Source organism: Rhamphochromis sp. 'chilingali' (genome assembly GCF_963969265.1).
Source record: "Rhamphochromis sp. 'chilingali' genome assembly, chromosome: 3".
NCBI lineage: Eukaryota > Metazoa > Chordata > Actinopteri > Cichliformes > Cichlidae > Rhamphochromis > Rhamphochromis sp. 'chilingali'.
This window is the reverse complement of record NC_137931.1, coordinates 43,733,621-43,757,346: the sequence shown is the minus strand read 5'-3', so window position 1 is coordinate 43,757,346 and position 23,726 is coordinate 43,733,621. Positions and strand designations below refer to the sequence as shown.

Here is a 23,726-nt window from a genome sequence, read left to right as displayed (position 1 = left end):
TAAGGTGTTGAAGCGAGCTGAAGGGAAGCTTAATAATGTCAATGACATCCAAGCAACAAATTAAAGGAAAACCCAGGATAGAAGTGGTGGAATCCCTGGAAGAGTTCATAAGTAAATATTACGTGAGCAGTGTTATAAGTCACGCAATCACCAAAAATCTAATTCAACAACAACACATCACACAAGGTTACATTTTTTGGTAGAAGGGTCAAATCTATGACAAACTAAACTGGGAGCATGCATTTGCCAGACACCATATTGGAATATTTTTTGTTGTTTTTCCTTTTAGTTGATCTCCCAAATATTACTGTACAAATATGTGGTAAATCATTGACAACTAGGTAGAACAGATCCATGGAGACAGAGCGATGATGTTCAAAAGAAGAAAGACGAGATGGCTCGTTTTCCTTCCAACATGAGTAACACAAATAAAAAAGTTTTGACAACAGCCAGACCAAAGCTATTAATCATCGCTGCCCACTCTTCTCCCAGATGCCTTTTCCCCCCGATCACCCTCTCTCTGCCAGCACACAGGAGCTGCCACCTCTTCCCACAGATGACTGGACCCCTCCCCACCCAGCCACAGCTCAGACAACACTAAGCCCAGCTAGCTACTCACAGCCAGTGGCTAACAGCTTCAGACAGGCGTGGGAGCGGGGATGTATCCAAGCAGGATCTGCCCCCAGAGCTGTCAGGTCAGGCAGGACAAACAGGGGCTCAGGCCAGGAAACGAGGCCTTCTGCCTCGGGGCCTGCGGCCTCTTGCTAATCCCCACCCTGACCACCTCATTACCCTGTCAGACCCTTCACACCTCTCTGTACCTCAACACTATCAGTACATTAGTCATGTTGTACGGCCAGTCTGCATGCTTGTTTCTCTGTCACACCGTACTTTTACTTACTTTATTATGTTGTGGCTAGTCAAGAAAAAGCCCGCTACAGTAAAACATTTTAAATTAAGTCTATGGATGTGGGAGAATTAATCTAAAATGTAGAACAAGAGAAGTTACCAGCACCCAAAAAGTGGAAGTTTCATCTTAGAGTACAAAAACCCTGCTTAATTCTTAATAACTGCAAGAATAGTGACTAAAACTAACTCCAACTCTTAGCTGCAATCCAGTTGTTTAATATGTTTAATAGCTCCATTAGAACATTTTTCATCAAATTAAACTTTCATACATTTGCTATTTTTTATATTTAACTGTATATTAGACTGTAGTCAGTCAGTTGGAGTAACTTCACTGGTGGGAAATATTTGTTTGTTTTTTCGTTAGAAAAAACCCGACTTCCTTAAACCCCTCTGAACCTATGCTGTATTCTAAAGCGAGATGAATCATGTATCATATCGACAGGATTTTAACTGGAAACTACTTGGTAAGTGACAAATTATTTTAACGTAGAATCCCCCAAATTCACTAGTAAACAGAAGTCACAGACTTTCTCTAACATACAGAGCAGAGCATATATTTATAAGAGCATGAAGACAAAATATGAACAGGTAACTTTTTTACCAACATCAGACACACAGTTAAACGTCGCAGCCACTGTGCTTTAAAGGGTAAACATGAACTAATTAGACCGCCATTCACTGGACACTTTTTTAGTTCCACCCGTTTCACTGCGCATTAACCTAAATATATAATCAGCCACTCACATCACAACATAATGCATTTAGACATGGTCAAGTCAACATGCTGAAGTTCAAACTGAGCATCAGAATAGAGAAGAAAGTTGATTTAAGTGACTTTGAATGTGATATGGTTATTAGTACCACATGTACTGGTCAGAATATTTCAAACTGCTAGTCTGCTGGGATTTTCCCACAAAATCATATTTAGGGGTTACAGAGAATGGTCTGAAAAGGAGAAAAATATCAACTCAGAGCTGATAGGAAAGCAACAGTAACTCAACTAACCACTTGTTACAACCAAGGTGTGCAGAATAGCATCTCTGATACAGTCCTCACAGATTCGCCAGAATTGGACAATAGAAGATTGAAAAGCATTGTCTTGTCTGACGAGTCATGATTTCTTCTGCCACATTCAAATGGTACAGTCAGAATTTGGTATAAACAACATGAAAACGTGGATCCTTCCTGCCTTTAATTAACAGCTCAGGCTTCTGCTGGTGGTGTAATCATGTGGGGGAGATTTTTTCATACACTTCGGGTTGCTTAGTACTGACTGAGCATCATTTAAACACCACAGACTGCTTAAATATGCTTGATGGACATGTCCGCCCTTTTATGACCACAGTGTACCCTGCTTCTGAAGTCTCCTTGCAAGAGGATGACACACTACCACAAAGCTCAAATCACCTCAAACTGGTTTCTTGAAGATGACAATGACTTCACTGTGTAGTCATCTACAGTCACCAGATTTCGGTCAAATAGACTTTTGGGATGTGGTGGGATGGATGTGCAGCTCACAAATCTGCATCAGTGGGATGATGCTATCATGTCAATACTGAATGTTTCCAGCACCTTGTTCAATCTATGCTGCAAATAATGAAGACGCTTATGAAAGCAAAAAGCAGTCCAACAATACTAGCAATGTGCATCTAACAAAGTGTCCTGTGAGTGTAAACTGGATGCTTATTTAAGGGTAATCGAATGAAGGAAAGATGGCTACTTCATCTCAGACAGACAATTTCACATGTCCAGTTTTATTTTGTTCTAAATGTTGATTCCACATTGTGCCGCCACACTGGATATTACATCCATCCTGAACCACTTCAGCCAGAGTTTGACATTGGGGGAATTTTCTCTCAGGAACTGATCATAAGTTTGCAAGATTTTCTGAACCACTTATGCCACTGGTAGGAAATCATGTAGCACGACTCCTACAGCATGTACTTTTCCAGTTTTGTTTTAATGTTCTTCACAAGTTTTAGCAAATCTCAGTTACATTTCCAGTCATATTTCCCAGTTTGCTAAGAGATTCACTGATGGTAGCAAGTTCACAGGTTCTCTTTTCCTTTTCCATGAAATCCTGAGAAGTACTGAGGGTGAGATGGATGGACAAAGTTGCTGAGTAAACACTTGGAATCTATTCATTCGCACAGTGGCTCCAGGGGATGGGGAGGAGGGGTTCATGAGAAAAAGTGGGGGAATGAATGAGCGAGGGACAGAGGGAAAGAGAGGGAGACACAGAGAGAGAAACACACGGGAGAGCGCAACCTTTTTCTTGCTCAAGCTCATCAAGTACGGGCCAGGGCTCCTGAAAACGCAGGGATTACCAGGGAACAGGGGCTGTACTGGCCAGGGCCGCCTCTGCTCACTCCTGCACTGCACGCTACACTGCCCCGCTAAAGCACAGCGCATGGTTCTCACACACACACACACACACACACACACACACACACACACACAAATCAGTCATGCTTGATGCTTACATATAAGGTAATCAGAATCAGAATCAGAATCAGAAACTTTATTGTCATTGTCATGAGAACAACGAAATTAAGAATGGTCCCCGATCATTGCATCATCCCTAGCAATATCAAAATATAATATAATCATATCTCATTTTCAAAATTTCACATGAACACACACAGATAAAAAAAAGAGTGAATATATGCATCATAAATAGCTTTATAATTACTTCACAAGTAGTAATTTAAAAGTAATCATCTCTAATTATTATTATTATAATTTTTACATTTTGGGACGTTAATGCAATAATAAACTGTCTAGAGCAAACCCCAGTTTTCTACTACTGACCTCTGACCATTCAAATGAAGAAACAGACTTTACTTAATACAGAATATACAGTTTATTCTGCAATCGTTCCTTCACCAGGCAACATAAACCTTTGACCCATTGCTATATGATTAAAGATGTGCTACTTAAATTGCTTCCTGGATAAATACTTGTCTGCCCCCAAGACACCCAGACAATCCCTCAGCCTTGGGCAATGCAGTGAGGGATGCTGCAAAATACATACGTTAGACTGAACACCAAGCAGAGGTCAAATCCTGTTAAGGTAAACACAAACAATGAGGAAGTGAGCAACATGTGCATAAAGTGGAAAACATGACCATCTGACAGAGTCTGTTGAAATGCTTCAGGGGATTCTTTTAGCACGAAGCAAGCGGTGCATAAACAGAAAACTGAAGGTTAAGGAGAAGGGAAAGCAAAATATAACGGCGAAACTTTTAGTGTTGATGTCTAAGCCAAAAAATATCAAAATAACTGACTGTTAACATCATTAAAGGAATAATTTGGCCACTTTAGAAATGCATCCATTAGAAAGATGAGAGGATTAAGTCCACTCTTTCCATTAAATATAAAGTTATAGTAGGAGATGGCTAGCTTAGCATACACAGTGAAAGCAAGCAAACAGCAAGCCTTGGTATATCCTATCTGAAGGATTAAAGAATTCACCTAACATCTTAAGTGCTCTCTAATTTAACATTGCATAGCCTAATATAGGTATTTCCAGACTTTCTACCCATTTGCTATTATAATGGACTAGTTCTTATACAGCACTTTCCACTGGTGCTGTGTGATACTACAAAAATTGGCATTTATCCGATACCAAGTAAATACAGAGCCCATACTCCCAACACCAATATCGATACTTTTAACCTATAAAGGCAGCTTATGTATGGGAGAGCAGGGCGTTATGAGTTATGAGATGAATATTCATCAATTTGCAAATTCTGAACATATTTTAATGATCACTAAATTATTTGTACTTTCTTCTATAATTGAATAATCTGTCAAAACACACCTTACAGTTTCAGCGGGTGTTTGTAAAGCTGGGTTTTTCTGGAGACCTGGAATGTAAATGTTCCTGTCTCTAAAGCACTTTGGGTCAACTTGTGTTGTTTAAATGTGCTACAGGCTATAAATAAAATATAGATGACAGTCAACACAAAAACATTCAAACATTTTTCATACTGGATGTTTAAGAAAAAATTTTTTTTAACCACAATTCAAACTTTTACATACTGAACTTATAAGATGGAAACAAAGTATCACTTTCATTTTGCTAGTATTGATCCAATACCAATACTGGCGCTGGTGTACTATCACTAATGATACTACCCATATTTGGATCCATCTGCCCACATTTACTTTCCACTATAAATCTCATTCACCCAATCGCATTCATTTTATCTAACATTCACACATACACTCAGATCAGGGACAACTTCATGTTCAGTATCTTGCCCAAGGTAACTTTGACACAAGGACACGATTGATCCAACAACCTTCCAATTGGTAAACGATCCGCTCTACTACCTGAGCCATAGCCACCCTAGTTTAATGACATAAAACACAGAAGTTCTTATATTTAGGGGCTAAAGTAGTCAGAGAAAACAACAAACAGCCTCGTTATAATAAAGTGAAGAGGCAAACACTGCCCTAATACTCCGCTCCTTAGTATGATCAGTCAACAGGGGGAAGCTTGCTGAGTGTAAAGGTCTTGGCTGACTGGTCTGTAGGTGCTTTTCTATAACAAGAGCCGCTGACAGAAGAGCAAACAGAGGAAACCATACACCCCTCTGTCCTGGAGAGCTGAGGTGGCCAGAAAACAAAGGAAGGAAATTCTTTGTCTGCTGAAAATAGTTTCACATAGATAAATAAAAACATAATAATGAAACCTTGTTTAAAGCATTAAATATACCCACAAGCAAACCTTTAAACAGAAGGAAATATAGAGCATGGTGATCTAATTCAGATACTGAACGTTGGAAATACTGTTTGTTGGCTTTACTGTATGAGGTACTGTGTTTTTGAAGCATTCCTGAGAGGCTATGTGGACCAGACTGGCAGACTGGGTGATGAGTAAAAGCTCACCACAGAGGGAAGAAAGGCATGGCTGGCTTGTGTCTGTTTACATATTATCAAATGCACACAGATGTTAGGAGTAAATACAAGTGTTTTACTCTTCAAAGCTGTTTCACCTTGCATTATAATCATCCCAAACTGCAGAGCAGAGTATCAGTGAGGTCACAGTGACATAGGTAAATCCTTCATTAGACGTCAGAGTTTCGGAGCAGAGTGAAAAGGCAAGAGAGGTGGGCTCAGAGCGGAGACAAGGACTTTCATTCAGCTCCTCCATGTCTCCTTGTAAAACTATCTTTCAACATGCACTTCTCACTCTTTCAGTGCAAGCCTTCAAGCTTCAAGCTTCAAGCTTTGAATGTCTTATTTTACTCCAGAAAGGAAGCAAAAGGAAGCCACATTTCCAGTAGAACATTAATTTTATTTAATCACAAGTATTACAAACTGACACCAAAAGTGTCAGTGTTTATGTCACCATCATTAACAACACTTCTTGTATATCTCAAAGCAGTCATTGGTGCTGGCATTGCCTGGTGGTGAGAGATGGCCAGCAAGCATGCAAGCACACAGCAGCCATCTTCAAGGCATTATTACTCTGAGAGAGAAGAGAGTCGCGATAAGACCCGGCCTTTACACAGACTGATAATGTAGGGTTAAGGTGTCTCTCTCTCACACACACACACAAACTGTATGCACACACAAATACAGGCATGCACTTGTGTGTGAGATCAGTTTTAGTGCCAAGTCCAAATGGTCAGCCTTCATCGTGAAAAACTCATTAAAACAGAAAGGTCAGAATAAAAGTAGTTTCAAAGGCTGGATGTTTTCCAACACGTATAAATATAAAATATGAAGAAAAAAAACCTTACTGGGAATGGAAACGCTTTTCTACTCTATTTGAGCACTCAAACGACTTTATATAACATGCTTTGTTCACACAAGCAGATTTTTCTACACTCAAGCGCTTTCTATCATTCACACACAGATGAACGCACTGGAGAGCAACTCTGCCCAAGGATACTTTCGTAGTGGAGCAGCCAGGGATTGAATCACCAACCTTCTGATTAGTAAATGATCTGGTTGACCTCCTGAGCTACAGTCACCTCAAATAGACAAGGATAAGAAGAAATAAGAATATAAAGCCAAAAGTACATTCAGTTTTAGATACCCAGTTATTCTTATGTTCCCTCTTGCTGTCTACTTCTAATGGTTTGTGTGCTCATTTCTGTGGAAGGGACTTAAGACAGAAGTAGCTGACCAATGTTTGCCATCCAGTACCACACCCTGTCTCCTCCTATTGTCCTTCCTGTTGTTTAAGACTAGCCTATACAGGTGGGATAAGCATTCATTATGTCTTCTAAGACCAGTGTACACAAACCACCACAAGTAAGATAACTAACTAAGCAGATATTCACATATGGGCTGAAGATACACATGTAGGTACATGCATCAGGTCTGCATGTTCTCCTCTGCATCTGTCTGTGAACAGGTTCCAGCCAGGTCATCTCTGTTCTTCTGACACCCCAAAGAGATTAGCTCCAGACACCTCTTGACCCTCAACAGAAACAAAAACAAAAAAGAAATCAAAACGTCTTTACATCAACTGAAATGCAGAACAAATACAGACTTAAATGTAGTTTAAAATTATTATTTTTTAATTAGTCCTTTATTTATCAAGGTAAAAATCTCACTAAGATTAAAGATCTCGTCTCCAAGAGAGACCTGGTGTCATGGCAACAAAAGTCAAAAACACATGCACCACATAACTACATAGCAATTAAAATAAATACAATATTCCGTACAAATATGTGAAAAATATACAATAACAGCTTTTAGCTTTTTAGTGAATGAAGTTTACATGAATGTCAAAGAAGTTGAGCTTACACTGACAGTGGATGCAGGCTCTTACACCCATCTAGTGGTTACCAGATCAACTGCAGTCTCTGAAATTACCTGAGGTCACTAGGAATTCTTTTTTCCAACCATAATTTGACTGGAGATCCTTGGCTTGGTCACAATATGCAGTTAATCCTATAAGAGTTAAGTATAAGTTTTTTAATTACAGTCATTTTTATATATAGTGGCCATATTAAATTGTGACTGGACAATTGTAATTGAAAAATTAGGGCCAGGCGAGGTCTATTCTTTCATTATTTAATGACAAATTAAGAAACTAAAAGATCTGGAGTTGATCCCAAGTGTTGAACTTGCAATTTGTAGCGTTTCATTAGAATTCAGTCAGTGCAAGTGAAGGGGGCCATAATTAACCCCCACATAAATCTATTAGAGAAAGTTGCAAAATCAGCAATCTGGTTCCATCTTAAAAAGAATGAATACTCTGGAACACCAAAAGGTCAGGAAGATCATGGAAGACAACCAAAGAAGATGATCACAGAATTCTCTCTGTGGTAAAGAAGAAAAAAATCAGAACATCTACCCAAGTAAAGAACACTCTCAATGAGGTATGAGTATCATTATCCAGGGTTTACAGCAGGGTGCCATCCACTAGTTACACTTAAGAATGGGAAGGGCAGATTAAACTTTGAGAAAACATCTAGAAGACATCCACAAACAAGCAACAGCTGAAAAGTGCTGCAGTAAAGAGAGAAAACAGTATTTGGTGATATCCATGAATTTTAGGCTGCAAAGGATTTTCAACCAACGACTAAAAACTGTTTTTATACTTAAAATTGTTGAAATTGTCCTTAATTTTGAGCTTCTCAAAATAGGGAATTGTGTATAAAAAGACAGTTAATGCAGTTAAACCCCATAAGGTAAACCTGAAAGTCTGCACTTCAGTCAGAGCTTGACTGCATGATTCAAAATCCACTGTGGTGGTGTACAGAGGCACATTTGCAGAAAATTGTCCCAGTTTGCAAAATCCTAAGGCCGTAACTCTATGTGCAAAGACAATTGTTGCTGTTAAAAATGAAGCAAGCTTCAGAATAAGGAGAAGGAACTTAACTAGAGCTTATGGGATATTCTGAAGGAAAAGATTACGTAGCTACAAATCGTTTAGTAAAAAAACTAATTTAGATAAGCCGTGATAACTGTACTTACTTCAGTACTGTAGGTGCAACAGACATTCCAGTTGCTTTTAAACGTCGAACGCGGAACAAAAGCGTGAGTTCATGTTTCTTCCGGTTTACAGAGTCGGCGTACAGGCGGTTTTCTTCAAAACATTATGGCGTCGAGAAGAGCGACAACAGTTCCAAGTAGTTTTAAAAGCATCCCCACCGACTCTAAAAGGTAGTTTCTATATTCCCTTTTTCTTTTACACTGCTGTTGTAACCTTCTCCGGTGTGTGATTTGTTTTAAATTGTAGCTTATTTTAATGTGCAGAAAACACACTGAAGCTCAGCGGTTTTTCTTTGACGCACTACATATTCTTTTCTTTAGCGACAGGCCTAGACGTATTTAGAAATAGTTTATAAGTAGAAATACATTTACAAGAATTTTTTTGTGTAAAGAAAGCTCAGGATAGCTCGGCTAACATTATAGCGTCTGGCTTAGCATACTTTCTGTTTGTTCCAATTTCGTCCTCATTTCTGTATCCTTTATTTCTTCTCAGTTCAAAAAGCAGTAACCCTGCTAATAAAGCCAACAACGTCGGATCTGTGAAGAAAACTGTTAAATGTAAGTATGCGATACTACTATGGGCTTAATAGATTGTTAATTTTACCTACAGCTGTCAGTGTCAGACATCACATTAATTTATAGTCCTAAAAACTCCTCAAAGGGTCTTCCACAAGGTATTTGAGCTGATCACTGTCTATGTGATTTTCCACAAAAGATCTAATAATGCAACTCAATTTGCATGATAGCTGTTAGGTATAAATAAAATAATCATGACACAATTTTTCTAGAACTTGCTGAACTATTTTTCGTTTATAGAGGACTTTAGTGATGTGAGGCTTGCACAGATGTGTTACAACAGGGGTGGGGAACTCCAGGCCTCAAGGGCCGGTGTCCTGCAGGTTTTAGATAGCACCCTTGGTCAACAGACCTGAATCAAATGATTAGTTCATTGCCAAGCCTCTGGAGAACTTCATGACATGTTGAGGACGTAATATAGCCATTTAAATCAGCTGTGTTGGATCAAGGACTCGTCTAAAACCTGCAGGACACCAAGGCAGTTGGGGCCTGGAGTTTCCCACCCCTGTGTTACAGCAACATTCAGCCTAAATGTTTTTTTTCTTTCTTAAATAATATCCATAAATGTCCTCATTAATCTTTAGTAAGTGGGACTGTTGTTAAGTCTCGATATCTTCAGTCTGCTGAGAAGACATCTCTTTCAAAGGTAATGCTATTTTTATTTCTGTTTTTCTGTACAATATGTGCTTCACTTGTTCATTAGATACATCGTTCTTCATCGTTTTACATAGCTTTCAAAGCTAAGATGTTGAGATATTGTCTTCAGCCTCACATTTATATTTAGCACACGTCTTAATTTCATCTTGAATTTTGCTGTCACGTTTTTCATACTGATTGCATCTCTGTAAACATTAACAGAGTAACTCACTGACCAATGAGTCGAACACTGTGCCACGACCATCTTCACCAAAACCCACAGGTGTCAAACCAAAGGCGGGTACTCCGACAAGACGCTCAATGGCCCCATATGCAACATGTAAGTAATCCCTGTGGCCATAGTTGTGACTGTGGGTGCTGATTCAGACATGTATAGTAAGTGTTGTGTGCTGTAATCATATTATCAGCTTTATAAAAAGCTTTTATTTTCATCTGTCAAGACTTTGATGCAGATCAGAGGTATCCAGTTCACTTTAGAGCTCAGTAATTAGGTCTACCTTAGCCAACATGCCAATAAAATCATGCATTATGATAATAGATTTACAAGTAGGCTGCCAAACAACCAAGTCACAACCACTTGAAATATTACAGCTACTGGCAGTTTTTAGTTTTGGACTGCAAAAGATCTTGTATCATGAAGTTTACAATACTGCATGCGATCTAGCCTTCTGGAGAGAAATTGGATACACATAAAAATAAAATAAAAATTTAAAAAGAGAGAAGTGAGAAAATCCCTCACTTTGGCTCTTCTAAGATAAAACTTTCCAACTACATTCCATCAGTTTGAGACTTGATGGAATGTAGTTTTATGCCTCTTTTCAGTTCAGCGGCTTTCCAAATCCACTGTTCCTGGATATGGATGTGCTCTGCTTGTATATATATTTTTTTTAAAAAGGGACAATGGAAATTATGTGTTCTGAAAAAATATTATCAACTGACAAATGGATACAGTCAGCTATTTAGATTGATTCTAGTTGAATTGTTTTCAGTTAATATCTTTAGTAATGCAAAAAACACAGCATCTGAGTAAGCGTCTATGGTCTAAATCAGCGGTCCCCAACCTTTTTTGCACCACGGACCGGTTTATGCCTGACAATATTTTCACGGACCGGCCTTTAAGGTGTCGCGGATAAATGCAACAAAATAAAACTAGTACCAGTACTGAAAAAAAGATTTATTCATAACACATGTGAAAAGACCCAGGAAAACTGAGTTAGCGATAAAAATGATAACAAAATAACGCTGAAAACCAATAAAAACCCTGAAAACTATACATTTCACACCTGAGCCTCAACTCTCGCGGCCTGGTACCAAACGACTCACGTACCGGTACCGGTCCGAGGCCCGGGGGTTAGGGACCGCTGGTCTAAATGATAGCTGTAAATAACACATTCACATTTTTCTTCCTTTTTAGCAATGATGTCACGTGAAAATGAAGCATCACTTCTTGGGAAAAGTGTTCTGCAGTCCACATTCTCAGATAATCCCCGCTTTCGACCAGATTTAGATATTTCGGTTATCAAAGGTAAACTGAATAAAAATGCTGAAAATGTTTTATGATTTGGACTGTCCTGTAACTTTGTTTTTTGTTCTATCTCCCAAGATCGAACAGTCATTGAAAATGCAGTAGAACCTGAAAGAAATCCAGAGAATGAAAAGATGATGGTTGAGATGGAAACATTTCTTCTGGCCTACCTCACAGCTAAGGTTAGTTGATGTAATAGATCTGATAATAGTTCAGTTAGTGTACAGTAAGATGCTAAGTAAAAACATAGTCATCTATTTTATTATTTTGGTGACTTCTACATCGAGAGATATTATGCTTACAATTTTTTACTTAAGATGGAGAGCAATACAGCAAAACTCAAGGCTGAGGCAGAAACAAAGATTCTGCAAGCAATGGAGGAAGAGCAGTCATTGCATGATGAGGTCAAGGAGAAGAAACGTCAGTACCTCCTTGCAGAAAAGAAACGGCTGGTGAATGAACTGCTGGATTTGCAGGTCTGGAATAATAAATGGTGTTTTCCTTTTTTAACATGCGTTTTAATTAATACTGTTGTGTGTTCTGTTGTGGCACTGCTTACAACACTTGTAAGCAGATGAAGCATGGTTCTCTAAAATCTGCTGGTAGATGTCTGTGTTGATTTTGGACATGAAAAATGCAGTGATCTGGACCTGGATTCTGTGACACTGGCCTTCATTCACTCCTTGTGAATCTCTCACATGTCCTTGAATCAACTTTTCTTGACAATCCTCTCAGGGCTGTGCAGCTTTTCCTACCACATTTTTTTCCTATTTGTTGATAAGATAACAAATAGGAAAGATTGGGGAAACCTGCAGTCAGCTGAGACTGAAGAAGTCACTTGGATGAGTGACGAAACGTTTCTCCCACAAAACGCTACGTCCAGATGAACAGAATCAACTTTTGGAGAGGTCCTATTTGTTGACTTCCTATTAATATGCTTTAGTACAGCACTCTGTGAGCATTCAGCCTTTGCTGTCCTCTAGAGGGTGTCGATCATTGTCACCTGAGCTGTGTCCCAATTCAGGGGCTGCATCCTTTGGAGGATCGGGCCTTTGCGGTCTACGTGGGCCAGCTCCTTCAAAGACCGAGAAGTGTGAGGCTGTGAAATGGGATGGTCTAGCCTTCAGATTTGTTTGTATTTGAAAAGAGTAAGAAGAAAAATCTTACAACCAAGTAGCTGCCGTCATTGAATTCTGGGATAGGTTGGGCCACGACGGATACACCCGGCCCATCCTTCAAATTCGGGGAAATGAAGGACTCATTTTTCGGCTGCATTTGGAGCCTTCGAGTTGGGACAGCCTTCATCACCTGGCTGTGAGGTAATCGGCCTTCAAATGCGGCTTCCGAAGGATGCAGCCCCTGAATAGCACTGGACAACTGTCATCGGTTTTCCTCATGTGGCAGCTGTTAACCAAAATCATCAAAATTAAAACAAAAAAGGCTTGAAATATTTCACTTTAAACATACTGAATATAAACTATATTAAACCTTTACTTTTTTAAATTAAGTTACAATTTTTTTTGGGGTTTTTTTTTTATGATTCTAGTTTTTGGTGACGCACTAGTATATTTAATGTCCATTTGAATTTTGGGTTAACTAATGCGAAAATACACTTAGGTAGCAAACTTTGGTTCTTTTGTACACTCTTTTGAATCAAGCTGGATTCTATTAATGTCTGGTCAAAACACGTTTTCGAAATGAAAAATGGTGGACACACAAAGCGTATAATTGATTCATGTTCTATAATTATTGCCCCTCAGGTTGCTACACTGACTCCTGTGGCAGAGGCTGTTGGTCAGTTTACAAAGGACTACAAGTCTTTTGCTACAGCTGTTGACACCACCCGACATGAGCTGCCTGTTAAGAATTTCTACATTGATGGAGATAGACGTGAATTTCTAGGTAAATTTTACGTTAAACTCATAAGTACGATTTAAAAAAAAAAAAACAAACAAAAAAACCCACAAAATTGCACTGATGCAGACTCCATTAAGCCTCCATATAAATGTTTTGATCTACTACTTATGTTGGTGAAATTTAAAAGCTACATGGAGAAATCCTTTCTATGTCAAACTGTTGACAGGAGGAGGATACACACACACACACACACACACACACACACACACACACACACACACACACACACACACACACACACTAATTTAAAAATATACTTGATTTAGCTGTGGTTTAATAACAAAGTGCCCAGCAGGGGGGTGCTCTGACTGGAAAAATAAAAAAGACTTAAAGAACTGCATTTAAAAATAAATAAAATAAAATTCTTCCATGAATCAAGTTTTGCTTGGGCTCTGTTGCTTGGATTTTACAGGATAGTGGTATACTGTAAGGCTATGGTAAGAGCCTTGTTTTAAGTCTAATTATATATTTAGAAATATATTTTTCAGGCATTTACATGAGTGATTACACGAGTGATTACATGATCCATTTAAAACTGTACAACCACCATGGGCTTTTGTTACAACAAAAGTCATATGTGGTATGTAGCTTGGAGAAAATTATTGTTTTCTGATCTCTTTTTTTTTTTTTTTTTTTTTTTTTTTTTTAATAAATTTAAATTGAACCCTTTCAGATAAAGCTGTGGCATCCTTAAAGGAGAGTGAGAAATTGCTGTTGGAGTGCACAGAGGGTGATTATAAGGACAACAGCACATCTCTGGAGTGCCTTCGAGACATAAAAGTAACATCAAAGGACATCAGTCAGCAGCTGTCCGGGTAGGCGCATGTATAAAGAATGTTGTGTTTTGCTGTGTTAGGTTATGATTGTTTTGTTCCTTCACAGGTTGTGTAACAGTGTGGGTATGGCAGCTTTATCAAAACCTTTTAAAAACAATCACTTTTATTTTTATTTTTATTTTTTTTTCCCCTCCCAGGGCCTTTAAGGAGCAGCTGGAACTGTCATCACTGGTCTGTCGTCAAAGAATCTATGTGCAGCAGAGCACAGAGGAGGAGCAGCTGGGCAGTTCAAGATCCAGAGAGCTCTACTGCCCCAAACACTGAAGGATCGCATTCAGCATGGCATACACAGAACAAGCACTTTGGATATGCTCCAACTCCACATGTTTTATGATTTCTATATATTCACAGGTTTTGTCTGTTTTTGTGTGTTTTTGTGTGTACTGTGTAGGTGTACATTTGTGATTTTCTTTGTGGTTGTGTTGTAATGTTGTAAATGTGGACTAATTGCTTCTTTATAGATGTGACCAATAAATACAAGAAAGAATTTAGATTTTGCAGACTATGAAAAATCGCATTGCACTAAGAATCCATAATATCCTAACCAAGGTTGCTGAATACAGAGGAGTTTGAAACTTTGATCAAATAACTCTAACATACCTTGTCACTAAATCACAAACTTGTGATATCTCAGAAATTGGCAAAATTATTAATTTGATTTATGAGTCTAACAACGCGTTTGAATTTTTGTTCGACCCCTTATGTGTGCTTGTTTTATTTTGCAATTTTAACTAAACATCAAAAACTACGTTTTAAAGTCATAAAACATTCGACCTTAAATGAGTCCATCCTCACCCGGATGTGACGTTAATCAAGACAACAATGGGTCATTTCTATTGGTAGTTTGTGGAAAGTGACGACCTTCCCTTTACTGAGAGCCAATGAATCGCAGGAGAAGCCGTCGCATGTGAGTAAAACATTTATTTCACATAAAGTGAGCATTTCTTAAAATTGTATTATAAACCAAATGTCAGTTGTATGTTTTGTGCTTCGAAAAACAGATGTTTGCGTGGAAATAACGATGTGTTTTTGTTTGGTAGCCAACCGTCCAGACCGCTAGCTAGCCGTCCAAGTTAGACATTAGCATGATGGTCAGCGCTGCAGTAACACCTGTGGCAGATATATATGTATATGCGGTGATTTATCCTTTACACATTGCATGCACGACACCGTATCCTTTGTTGCGTTGTGTTATTCTAACCCTGAATCTGCAAAGGAGCAAGAGAGGTATTTTAAGATTTGGGGCTTCCTGTTTTAGCGGTGGGATGAAAACGTTATATTAAAAAAAGTTGCTTGTTGCACATTTACTTGGATAAAACTCGAATATGCACATTATAATACAAATGTTAGCAAAACGTTTATGCTGCAGTTTAAAAATGTTGAATTGGCGCATGTATGAGGATAGTGAGACGGTGGTGGCGTGTGCAGTAGCGGGCATCAGTACTGAGATTTTCCTTGTTTGCAGTGGTGATGGACAGGCTGACAGATGAGGTCAGGCAGGAGTCTCCATGGACCATGATCTCTGCAGATGATATTGTGTTCTTTAGCGAGAGTATGGTGCAGGTATGCTCTGGCGATGAGAGGAATAAAAGTCAGTAGAAGCTAGACAGAGTACATGTGTGAATAAGAGGGATTAACGCGCAACAGCGAAGTTGTAAGAAGTAGAGGTATTGAAGGTAGGTACGTTTAGATACCTGGGGGCAGCCATCAAAACCAAAAGACAAGAGAACAGAAGAAGAGGGTGCAAGTAGGGTGGAGCAGGAGGATACAAATCTTGGGACACATTTATGACAGATAGCAGCAAGAGAAAAGGGGAAGACCTATGAGATGGTGAGACCTGATCTGTGGTTTGGAGACAGTGGCACTGACAAAAAGACAGGAGGCTAAGCTGAAGATGCTAGGATTTCCATTGAGAATGACCACAGGATTGCAAAGATAGGGACGGTTCAGGTTGAGCAGTTTGGGGGCAAAGTTGGAAGCAAAGATGAGACCAGAGAAAGCGGTAAGAGCAAAGAAAATGTATTCAGCTCCAGAGATAGTCCTTGTTCTATTCAGCAGTTATTGTTGAGTTTTGTGGACCAGCTGATGAGCCAGTTCTCCACCTTCTGCAGGGGCTAGCTACAGTGGCTTCTACCTCACAGCAGTTCCCTGGTGTAGAACTACCATCGTCAGCTCCAGTTCAGTTGAAGCTCCAGGAACACAATCCCCAAGGATGACATTTATCCATATATCATCTTTGCTTTCAAAGACTGAGTATAAGCGGTAATGTTAAGATGATGCTGGGAAAGATCATGATTTTAGAGGCAGCACAGAAATGAAGTAGCAGCCTCTGTTGTTTACCGTGGCAGACGGATTCAGGCACAAAGCAGGGCTCATTTAAGTTTGCTTGACAACGAGTAGAGATTACTTGTTGTTGAAAAAGGTAAATATGAGGTAAAAGGTGCTTCTAATACTTGCTTTGCAATATCAGTATTAATTACTAATTAAACTGTCAATCAAACAGATCTCACTCACAGAGGAGGGGTGCACCATCAGAAGGACAATGGAGACAAAGGGATAAAGAGCAGTGGCAAGGTGAAGGGAAAGCACAAGTTAGACAGGCGGACGAGGAGGAGCAGAAACCCAGACAGCATGAAGAGGACACGGTGCCAAAAGGGACCTGCCAAACGATGTGCCCCGCTCAGGAGTTACGGGATCGTGAGGCTCAGAACCGACTTCACCATTTTGAAATGTTACCAGGCACAGAGAAAGATCGGCGGCCAAAAGGAGACCCATCGCGTGCCGTTAAGGAGTATTCCAGACCAGCAGCTGGGAAGGACTCAACCAAACCGAGTGACCTCAGACCACCTCCTGTGCTGCTGAAAACTGTTAACTACCTTATTAATGACATTGCAGCCGCCCCGAGCCTGTATCCATGGACTGAGGTACGTAATATTTACACCGATCGTTCAAATTGTTGATTTCCACAAAAGCTTGGGACTTTGTGTAACAGTAAATAAGTCCAACCTTTTTTCAATATTTTAAAACTGGATGATGGCAACAGATTTTAAAAATGTTGGAAAAGGAAAGAAAGGCTGTAAAATGTGTAAAATACTGCATTCACAAGAGTCTTTCTGAAGTAACATTTCTCAGCAAAAATCATTTCATTGTTTATGGTACATAATATCAGGAAATGATTCATGTTTAATAACTGAATTGGTGACTTAGAAATTAAACTTTTGTTATTATTTAAAGACAGCTAAAGAATTTAAATTTAGGGCCCATTTATTTATTGTGCAGAAGTGTGTGTTACCATCTTCAAAACAACATGCACGTGCAGAAGCCAGTTCTTTATTTTACCAAGAACCTAACGGTGCTTTGACAAAAAGTGCAGTTGTAAAGCTTTAATTTTTGTTGTTGTCATAATCCCAATTCTTGAACCTTCCTGTCTTAAACTTGCTGTAGGTTATTCTGCTATATAAATTTAAACTGTATTGCAAGTGATTCTTACAAGGGATTTATGCTTCAGCGGGAAATCTACAGCGTTGCTACGTTGTAACTAATCGTTGGGTCGACATAGGCTACTTGCTGTGAGTGACTCTTTCAATGTGGTCACTTCCCCCTGTGCATTACTATTGCTACAGCTACTTTTTTGCTGCAGTTTTTGAATTTATCAGTGAAAGAATAACAATCGCTTTCTCTTGAACAAATAATCATGTCATCGATATAAACACTCACAAATGTCAGCAAATTCTTGAAGGGAGATTGGTGAAACTATCAGAATGAATGTGAGCAAATGTACAAAGAAGTGGAAAAATTTAAAGATACAAATATACTTGCCCCCGAAAATAACTAACCACAACAAAGAGGCGGGTCACAGCTCGCTGTACAACCCAGGGACATTACAACAAGGTAATTAAAACATAATACACCAGCACAAGCATAAATGCCAGCAACGACATTAGCCACCTACGTAGGTTATGTTATAGCCTCTCTCCAGCAGAAGTCTAAATCAAGCCTTGCAGGGAACGACAAATATTTCACTGTCTGTTCATTTTAAAATATGTGAAAATATCTGATGGAAAAATAGCAAAACAGAATCTATCATCGTAGATTAAAGATGACTAATTTGTTGTTTACTTATTTGTTGTCGCGCAGGTTTATACCTTTGTCTTTGACCGTCTTCGTGCTGTGAAGCAGGACATGATCATCCAGAGGATGTCAGGATTGGACTGCGTGGTCATTTTAGAGCGAACCGTTCGTTTCCTCATCTATGCCTCTTATCGTCTTTGTGGGGAGCCGCTGCGTCTCTACGACCCACGTATCAATGATATACACCTGCAGGAATACCTCAGCTGGTTGCTGGATTGCTACATGACCAAAACAGGACCTCATCCCAACCAAGAAGAGTTCCAGTCGCTCAGTTTGCTGTACAACTTGGGTTGGTGACTTTGTTTATCATCTGCTATTTTGGTGTATTTGTATGCATGTTCAAGCTGGAAGTCATGCATGCATTAGTTCAGTGTTGTGCAAACAGATTTTTGATGCAGGGAATGTTTTTAAAAATTAAGGACTCCTCCACGTCCTCCAGAAAGCAATTAATTTTGTATGCTTTATTTTCTCTTACAGGTTCAGCTCGCACTATGCAGCACACCATGCAACTCCCATTGCGACTACGCAGCACTCCAAACATCAAACTTGCTCTTTTCATCAACCAAGCTTTCCTTGAGAGAAACCCTGTCCGTTTGCTTCGGTTGGCTCAAAAGCTAAACTTCCTACAGACCTGTGCGCTGCACCGTCACCTGATGACATGTCGTCAAGATCTGCTGCTCGTATACAGCCACGGATACAGCAGCCGCAACTGTCGCTTTCCTCTTGACAGACTGGCTAAGCTCTTGTTCTTAGACGCATCACTTACAGCTCAACTGTGCCGGTCATGTGGAGTTGAGGTTAACAAGGACAATCAAGTAGTATTCTCCAAAGCTGCTTTCACGGAGCCGGGACAAGGAACACTGCACTGTAAACTGTATCACAGCATAGCATCTGAGAAACAGAGAGATCTCACTGTTAAGAATATTGTTCAGAGCTGTGTTGAGACAAATAAGAAGTAAACAAGCCATACAAATACCGCTCGGTATTCTTATAAATTAGGAAATTGACTGTTTGTTTGTTTTTTAAGAAATCTGGACTGTCACTGAGCTGATGGCCACGAGTTACATTAAGATGTGAATTACTTTTATATTACTACCAATATTTTGTGTTGATGTTTCCCTTGAGTATTTTTTTACAAGAACTGTACAGAAATTCAAAGGTGTAACTGTTTACTCATTCTTATAAATTCAAATTTTGGAATCATTTTAATAAATTTGGTTACAGTCGAAATACAATGGTGGTCAGAAGTTTACATACATCATGGATTTGATTGTCGTGGTAATTTTGAGCTTTTTAATGATTTCTTTCTTTAATGGCTGGAATGACTGTAAAGTGTACGTCTTTAAAGGCTTTTTCTTTAAAAACAAAATGAATTTATTTAGGATTTTCTGTAATCCACACAGGCTCGTGCACTCACTTCATTTGTTAGTAAGTGGTGCTGAAGGTTCTACAGTGTCTTCTACCTTGACAAGACTTATTAACTTATGGTGATCATCATCAACTGAAACTGGTAGTTTCTTTGCCAGTTTAAAAAACAAAAGGATTTGTCAGCACTCGTTGGACTGACCAGTAGTCGGCACAATGTTAAAAGTCCAAGGAACTTGGTGTAGATCTAAGAAGGAGAATTGTAGATTTGGGATAGTATCTTGGGGTCATTTCTAAACAACTGCATTCTAAGATCACCAGTTCAAGCAATTGTACGCAAGTACTAGTTATTCAGTTATTCACTGTCACCCAGACGTTCACCCTCAGATGAGAGGAACTTGATTACGACGTTCAGGAACCACAAAAGCTCAAGCCTGCCATGAACTGAAAACTGCTGGTTATCCAGCATCACTGTATACAGTGAAGTGGGCTTTACATCAACATGGACTGAGAGTGTGTGACCAAAAGGCCCTGCTCCAAAATTGACACCTTCCAGTCCAACTGAAATTTGCAGCTGCCCACATGGACGAGCCTGTTTTGGTGCCAGTGGTAGTGGTGCATTGCGCAGTGGACGGAATAATGAAGCGTGACTATCTCCAAATTCTTCAACCTTACCACAAAAATCAACAGTTAAACGGTTGAAACATGAACACAGCTGGGTGATCCAACAGGACAATGATCCCGAACAGATCAAAATTTATTTGAAAACGAATAAAGAAGGCTAACGTTAAGCTTCTGGAAGCTAGGATACGCTTAAACGCCTTACCAGGAAACCAATTTAAATGAACTTTACTAAAAACATGTATACTGTACAATCATTCCACCCTGGACAAACAGCAGTTCGAAAAAGTAAATAAAAGACCAAAATAACCATGACATTCATGAGTGTATGTAGACTTCACGACTGCATCTAAACCTAAGTGCCACTAGAGGGCAGCAGATATCTTATCAGGGCATCAATGAACTCCAAAAGTGCAAATTTAAGTGAGTAAAACTGTTATAATCATGCCTTCAGTAATTGAATTGTGTCATTCACACCGCTTGGCATTTCTGTTGTGTTTCATAACAAAACAGAGTAGCTGCAGATTTGAGATATTCTGACTTTTTGGCTGAGCTAAAAACGTGCAGATAGTTTTTAGTGGCTAAAAGGACACGTTGCTACTGTTTCTTAAGCTGGTCTCATTCATGCTCTCTGCAGAGAAGAGAAGGTATCAAAGCGAAAGAAGCGCCGTCTGAAGCCTCTCAACGCGATGCTGTAGGAGCGGAAAAAAAGACCATCCGACTTGAGATCACCAGGAACAACCGGGACAGCGAGAGCTGCGCGGATTTTAGATGTCAAACAAATCGTAACGGTGACATTTCTCCGCGCTGAAGTGGGAGGACACTTACAAATTGTAATGCTGAAATATGAGAGAGCGAAGCCGGGGCGGGTGAAGGCACATGGGTGAGGACTGCTCGTATACTCCGGGCTCTAAAAGACGGAAAAAAAAAAAAGGCACGATTTGCTTGGACCTGGATTTGGCGAAGACAGATGAATTCATTAAGTTGATCTTTGGTTCTCAACGGAGCTCTGCACACCTTTCTCTCCTACCGATCTCAATGGATAAATAGATAGACCGTGAGGGCTGGGATTAAATTTCATTTAACATTTAATCAGGGCTTTCAGAGCCAGTCTCATTCAGACGGTAAAGACTGTATCCTGAAGTATCCTGGGCTCTGGAGCCAAAATGTTACGGTTGTCTCTGACAGCTTTGAGGCTTTCGTGGATTTTGTACATCTGCACCGTGAGCACAAGTTCTGCACAAGAAAGACAGTAAGTAGCCTGTGTTACATGTGGTGTCTTTGAGCTGCTGTGTGCTCTACTACAAGCATTTCCCGGTGCTTTAAGTATGGATAGACTGTGATTGTTCATTGAAAAACTTTTAAAAATTATCTTTAAAAATAGTTTTATTTAAACTGAGTGCATTTCATTGTACGGATCAGTCAGATTAAAACCTTTTTGTGAATAAGCCACAATTTAATGTTATTACTGTCCCAACCACACTGCCACTAATGTATTGTTGTCATACTTTCATTAATTGTGTTACTAACCTGTGAGGTTGTCACACAGAGTGATGCATTAGGTCAATGATAGCCCATAACTTGCCAAATATGAATAGATGCACTCCTGTGTGTCTTTCATTGTTGTTTTGTTTAACCCAGACCCAGGACGGATTCTATCAGTCAGGTGCTTGAGGGGTTAATTGTGACCTTGGGAGATAAGAGACCAACTAGTTGTAGCCAGGGGCGTAATTTCCAGGGGGGTTAGGGGGGTTATGACCCCCCCCCCCTCCCCCCAATAATCAGACCCAACCAATATACCCCCCCTCCCCCCAATAAAATTATGAATTATCTTGCATAAATAGGATGTTGATTTTCTTTACTCATTTCAGGTATTACCAGCAAAATAGTTGCATGTCTAATCATCTGGGAATTTACCCAGATTTATTTATTTAGACTGAGATCAGCACAAAGTTACGCCGATGGTTGTAGCAATTCTTCCAGGAAGAGAGGAGGGGTTACTATCAAACTCAAGCTAAAGCAGATCTTTTTGTGAAGCTTTAAACAAGTTAGCTTAGAAGTTTAAGCAATGAGCAAAACATGAAACCATGTGACTCTTAAAAGCTTCACCTACACATGAGAGCAGGCTCTTAACTCCCACAGGACAAAAGTTGAGCAAAAACAATTAGAACTTGAGTAAATGGAGCCATGTGACTGAAATAAGCATGGTCTCCACCACCTGATCCCAGCTCATCCAAGAGCTGGTTAAACTCACTGTAGATCAAACGCACAGAGTCAATTTCCTCTTATTATCCTCATTCTCCCGAAAGCCTTATTTTCCAGGGGATTTTCTCATGACTTTTTCTCTCTCTCAGGAACTGCAGTTGCCTCTAGCTGTAATGCCGTTGTGCTGTAATGCCAACCACCTGATCCTTCTCTCATGCATGCAACTGGGCTTGTGCTCAAGGATTTGCTCACCTCTAATTTGTGTGATCTTCAGTTAAGTTGTTAAGGGGTGAGTTGGCCCAGTCGAAAAAAGCTGCAAGGCTGGGGTGAGCAAGCAATGAGTTAGACTAACAGGAAGATATTTACACTTGCGTTGCTGTATCAGCCTCGGTCATCACATGGTCAAAAATAATTAAACTGACTGAGTCTCAAACACAGCTCAACATTTGGTGGACACTTCAGTGAACTTGCTCCACACACTCTGGTGATTGAGTCATACTGGAGCATGCTAACAAGAGCACCTATTATTCTACCTTTGTTACCTGAGAGAAGTAGCCCCTTTGTGCCAGAAGGCATGTTCTTTCAAAATAAAACTTAAATTGAACCCCCCCCCACACACACACACACACACACACACCCTAGACTCTTAATAAGCATCAAAGAATGACCTTTGCTCTGTGACCTCAGTGACAGGTCCCCTTCCCTCAATTAAATGTCAGAGTGACTGTGAGGAATCTCAGCCACTATTTTTCCAAACAGATGTCGAGGTTCTGTCAGAGGGTGCCGGACCACCCAAAGAAAACATTAAAGCAACAAGCTCAGTGGTCGTCAGGCACTGCATCCCTGGTGAAAACTGCAATTAACCTTGTGCGTGCATGGAAGTGAAAAAGATGAAGCGAGACAGAAAAAAATGTGTATTTACACCTGGTCTCCAATCTCCTTTTGCCTCCCTTGCCATCACCTGTATTCTCCCCCTACTGTCATCTCACCTCACTTTACCCCCTTGCTCCCTCCTTCCTTTA

At 39.7% G+C, this 23,726-nt stretch overlaps 3 protein-coding genes and 1 long non-coding RNA gene across 6 annotated transcripts in view; 3 read left to right on the top strand and 1 right to left on the bottom strand.

Moving 5' to 3' along the window:
- Positions 1-6,205: 6,205 nt before the first annotated feature.
- Positions 6,206-7,835, bottom strand: LOC308393197. The gene is made up of 3 exons (XR_013970941.1): positions 7,747-7,835; positions 6,815-7,348; positions 6,206-6,432 (listed from the first exon to the last, which is right to left on the bottom strand). It is a non-coding gene; the product is annotated as an uncharacterized lncRNA (long non-coding RNA).
- A 1,094-nt stretch (positions 7,836-8,929) lies between these two features.
- haus8 (HAUS augmin like complex subunit 8) lies at positions 8,930-14,873 on the top strand. The gene is made up of 10 exons (XM_080876755.1): positions 8,930-9,042; positions 9,365-9,429; positions 10,032-10,093; positions 10,306-10,423; positions 11,519-11,629; positions 11,708-11,811; positions 11,947-12,105; positions 13,390-13,531; positions 14,220-14,361; positions 14,520-14,873. The coding sequence occupies exons 1-10, from the start codon at positions 8,978-8,980 to the stop codon at positions 14,644-14,646; spliced, it is 1,095 nt and encodes a 364-aa protein (XP_080732881.1). The 5' UTR covers positions 8,930-8,977; the 3' UTR covers positions 14,647-14,873.
- A 338-nt stretch (positions 14,874-15,211) lies between these two features.
- On the top strand, positions 15,212-19,730 carry sac3d1 (SAC3 domain containing 1). Of its 3 annotated transcripts, none has more exons than XM_080876753.1 (4): positions 15,212-15,289; positions 16,886-17,306; positions 18,520-18,802; positions 18,991-19,730. In XM_080876753.1, the coding sequence occupies exons 1-4, from the start codon at positions 15,264-15,266 to the stop codon at positions 19,470-19,472; spliced, it is 1,212 nt and encodes a 403-aa protein (XP_080732879.1). In that variant the 5' UTR covers positions 15,212-15,263; the 3' UTR covers positions 19,473-19,730. The 3 variants fall into 3 exon arrangements, with proteins under 3 accessions (XP_080732879.1, XP_080732878.1, XP_080732880.1); XM_080876752.1 differs by lacking the exon at positions 15,212-15,289 and adding an exon at positions 15,861-15,945; XM_080876754.1 differs by lacking the exon at positions 15,212-15,289 and adding an exon at positions 15,969-16,804.
- Positions 19,731-21,133: 1,403 nt separating this feature from the next.
- The window catches only part of cpamd8 (C3 and PZP like alpha-2-macroglobulin domain containing 8), a 45,083-nt gene continuing 42,490 nt past the window's right edge, over positions 21,134-23,726 (top strand). The window contains exon 1 of the mRNA XM_080876751.1: positions 21,134-21,751. Within this exon, the coding sequence (XP_080732877.1) occupies positions 21,666-21,751 (86 nt within the window). The 5' untranslated portion in view covers positions 21,134-21,665. The remainder of the gene's footprint in view (positions 21,752-23,726) is intronic.

Excerpts from the sequence above, each read along its gene's own strand:
- haus8 (XM_080876755.1), top strand. The coding sequence starts at position 8,978 with ATGGCGTCGAGAAGAGCGACAACAGTTCCAAGTAGTTTTAAAAGCATC. Across the intron at positions 10,094-10,305 it reads AGAAGACATCTCTTTCAAAG|AGTAACTCACTGACCAATGA; the intron begins GTAATGCTATTT and ends AAACATTAACAG. Across the intron at positions 14,362-14,519 it reads ATCAGTCAGCAGCTGTCCGG|GGCCTTTAAGGAGCAGCTGG; the intron begins GTAGGCGCATGT and ends TTCCCCTCCCAG.
- sac3d1 (XM_080876752.1), top strand. The coding sequence starts at position 15,911 with ATGATATTGTGTTCTTTAGCGAGAGTATGGTGCAG. Across the intron at positions 15,946-16,885 it reads TTAGCGAGAGTATGGTGCAG|ATCTCACTCACAGAGGAGGG; the intron begins GTATGCTCTGGC and ends TCAATCAAACAG. Across the intron at positions 17,307-18,519 it reads GCCTGTATCCATGGACTGAG|GTTTATACCTTTGTCTTTGA; the intron begins GTACGTAATATT and ends GTTGTCGCGCAG.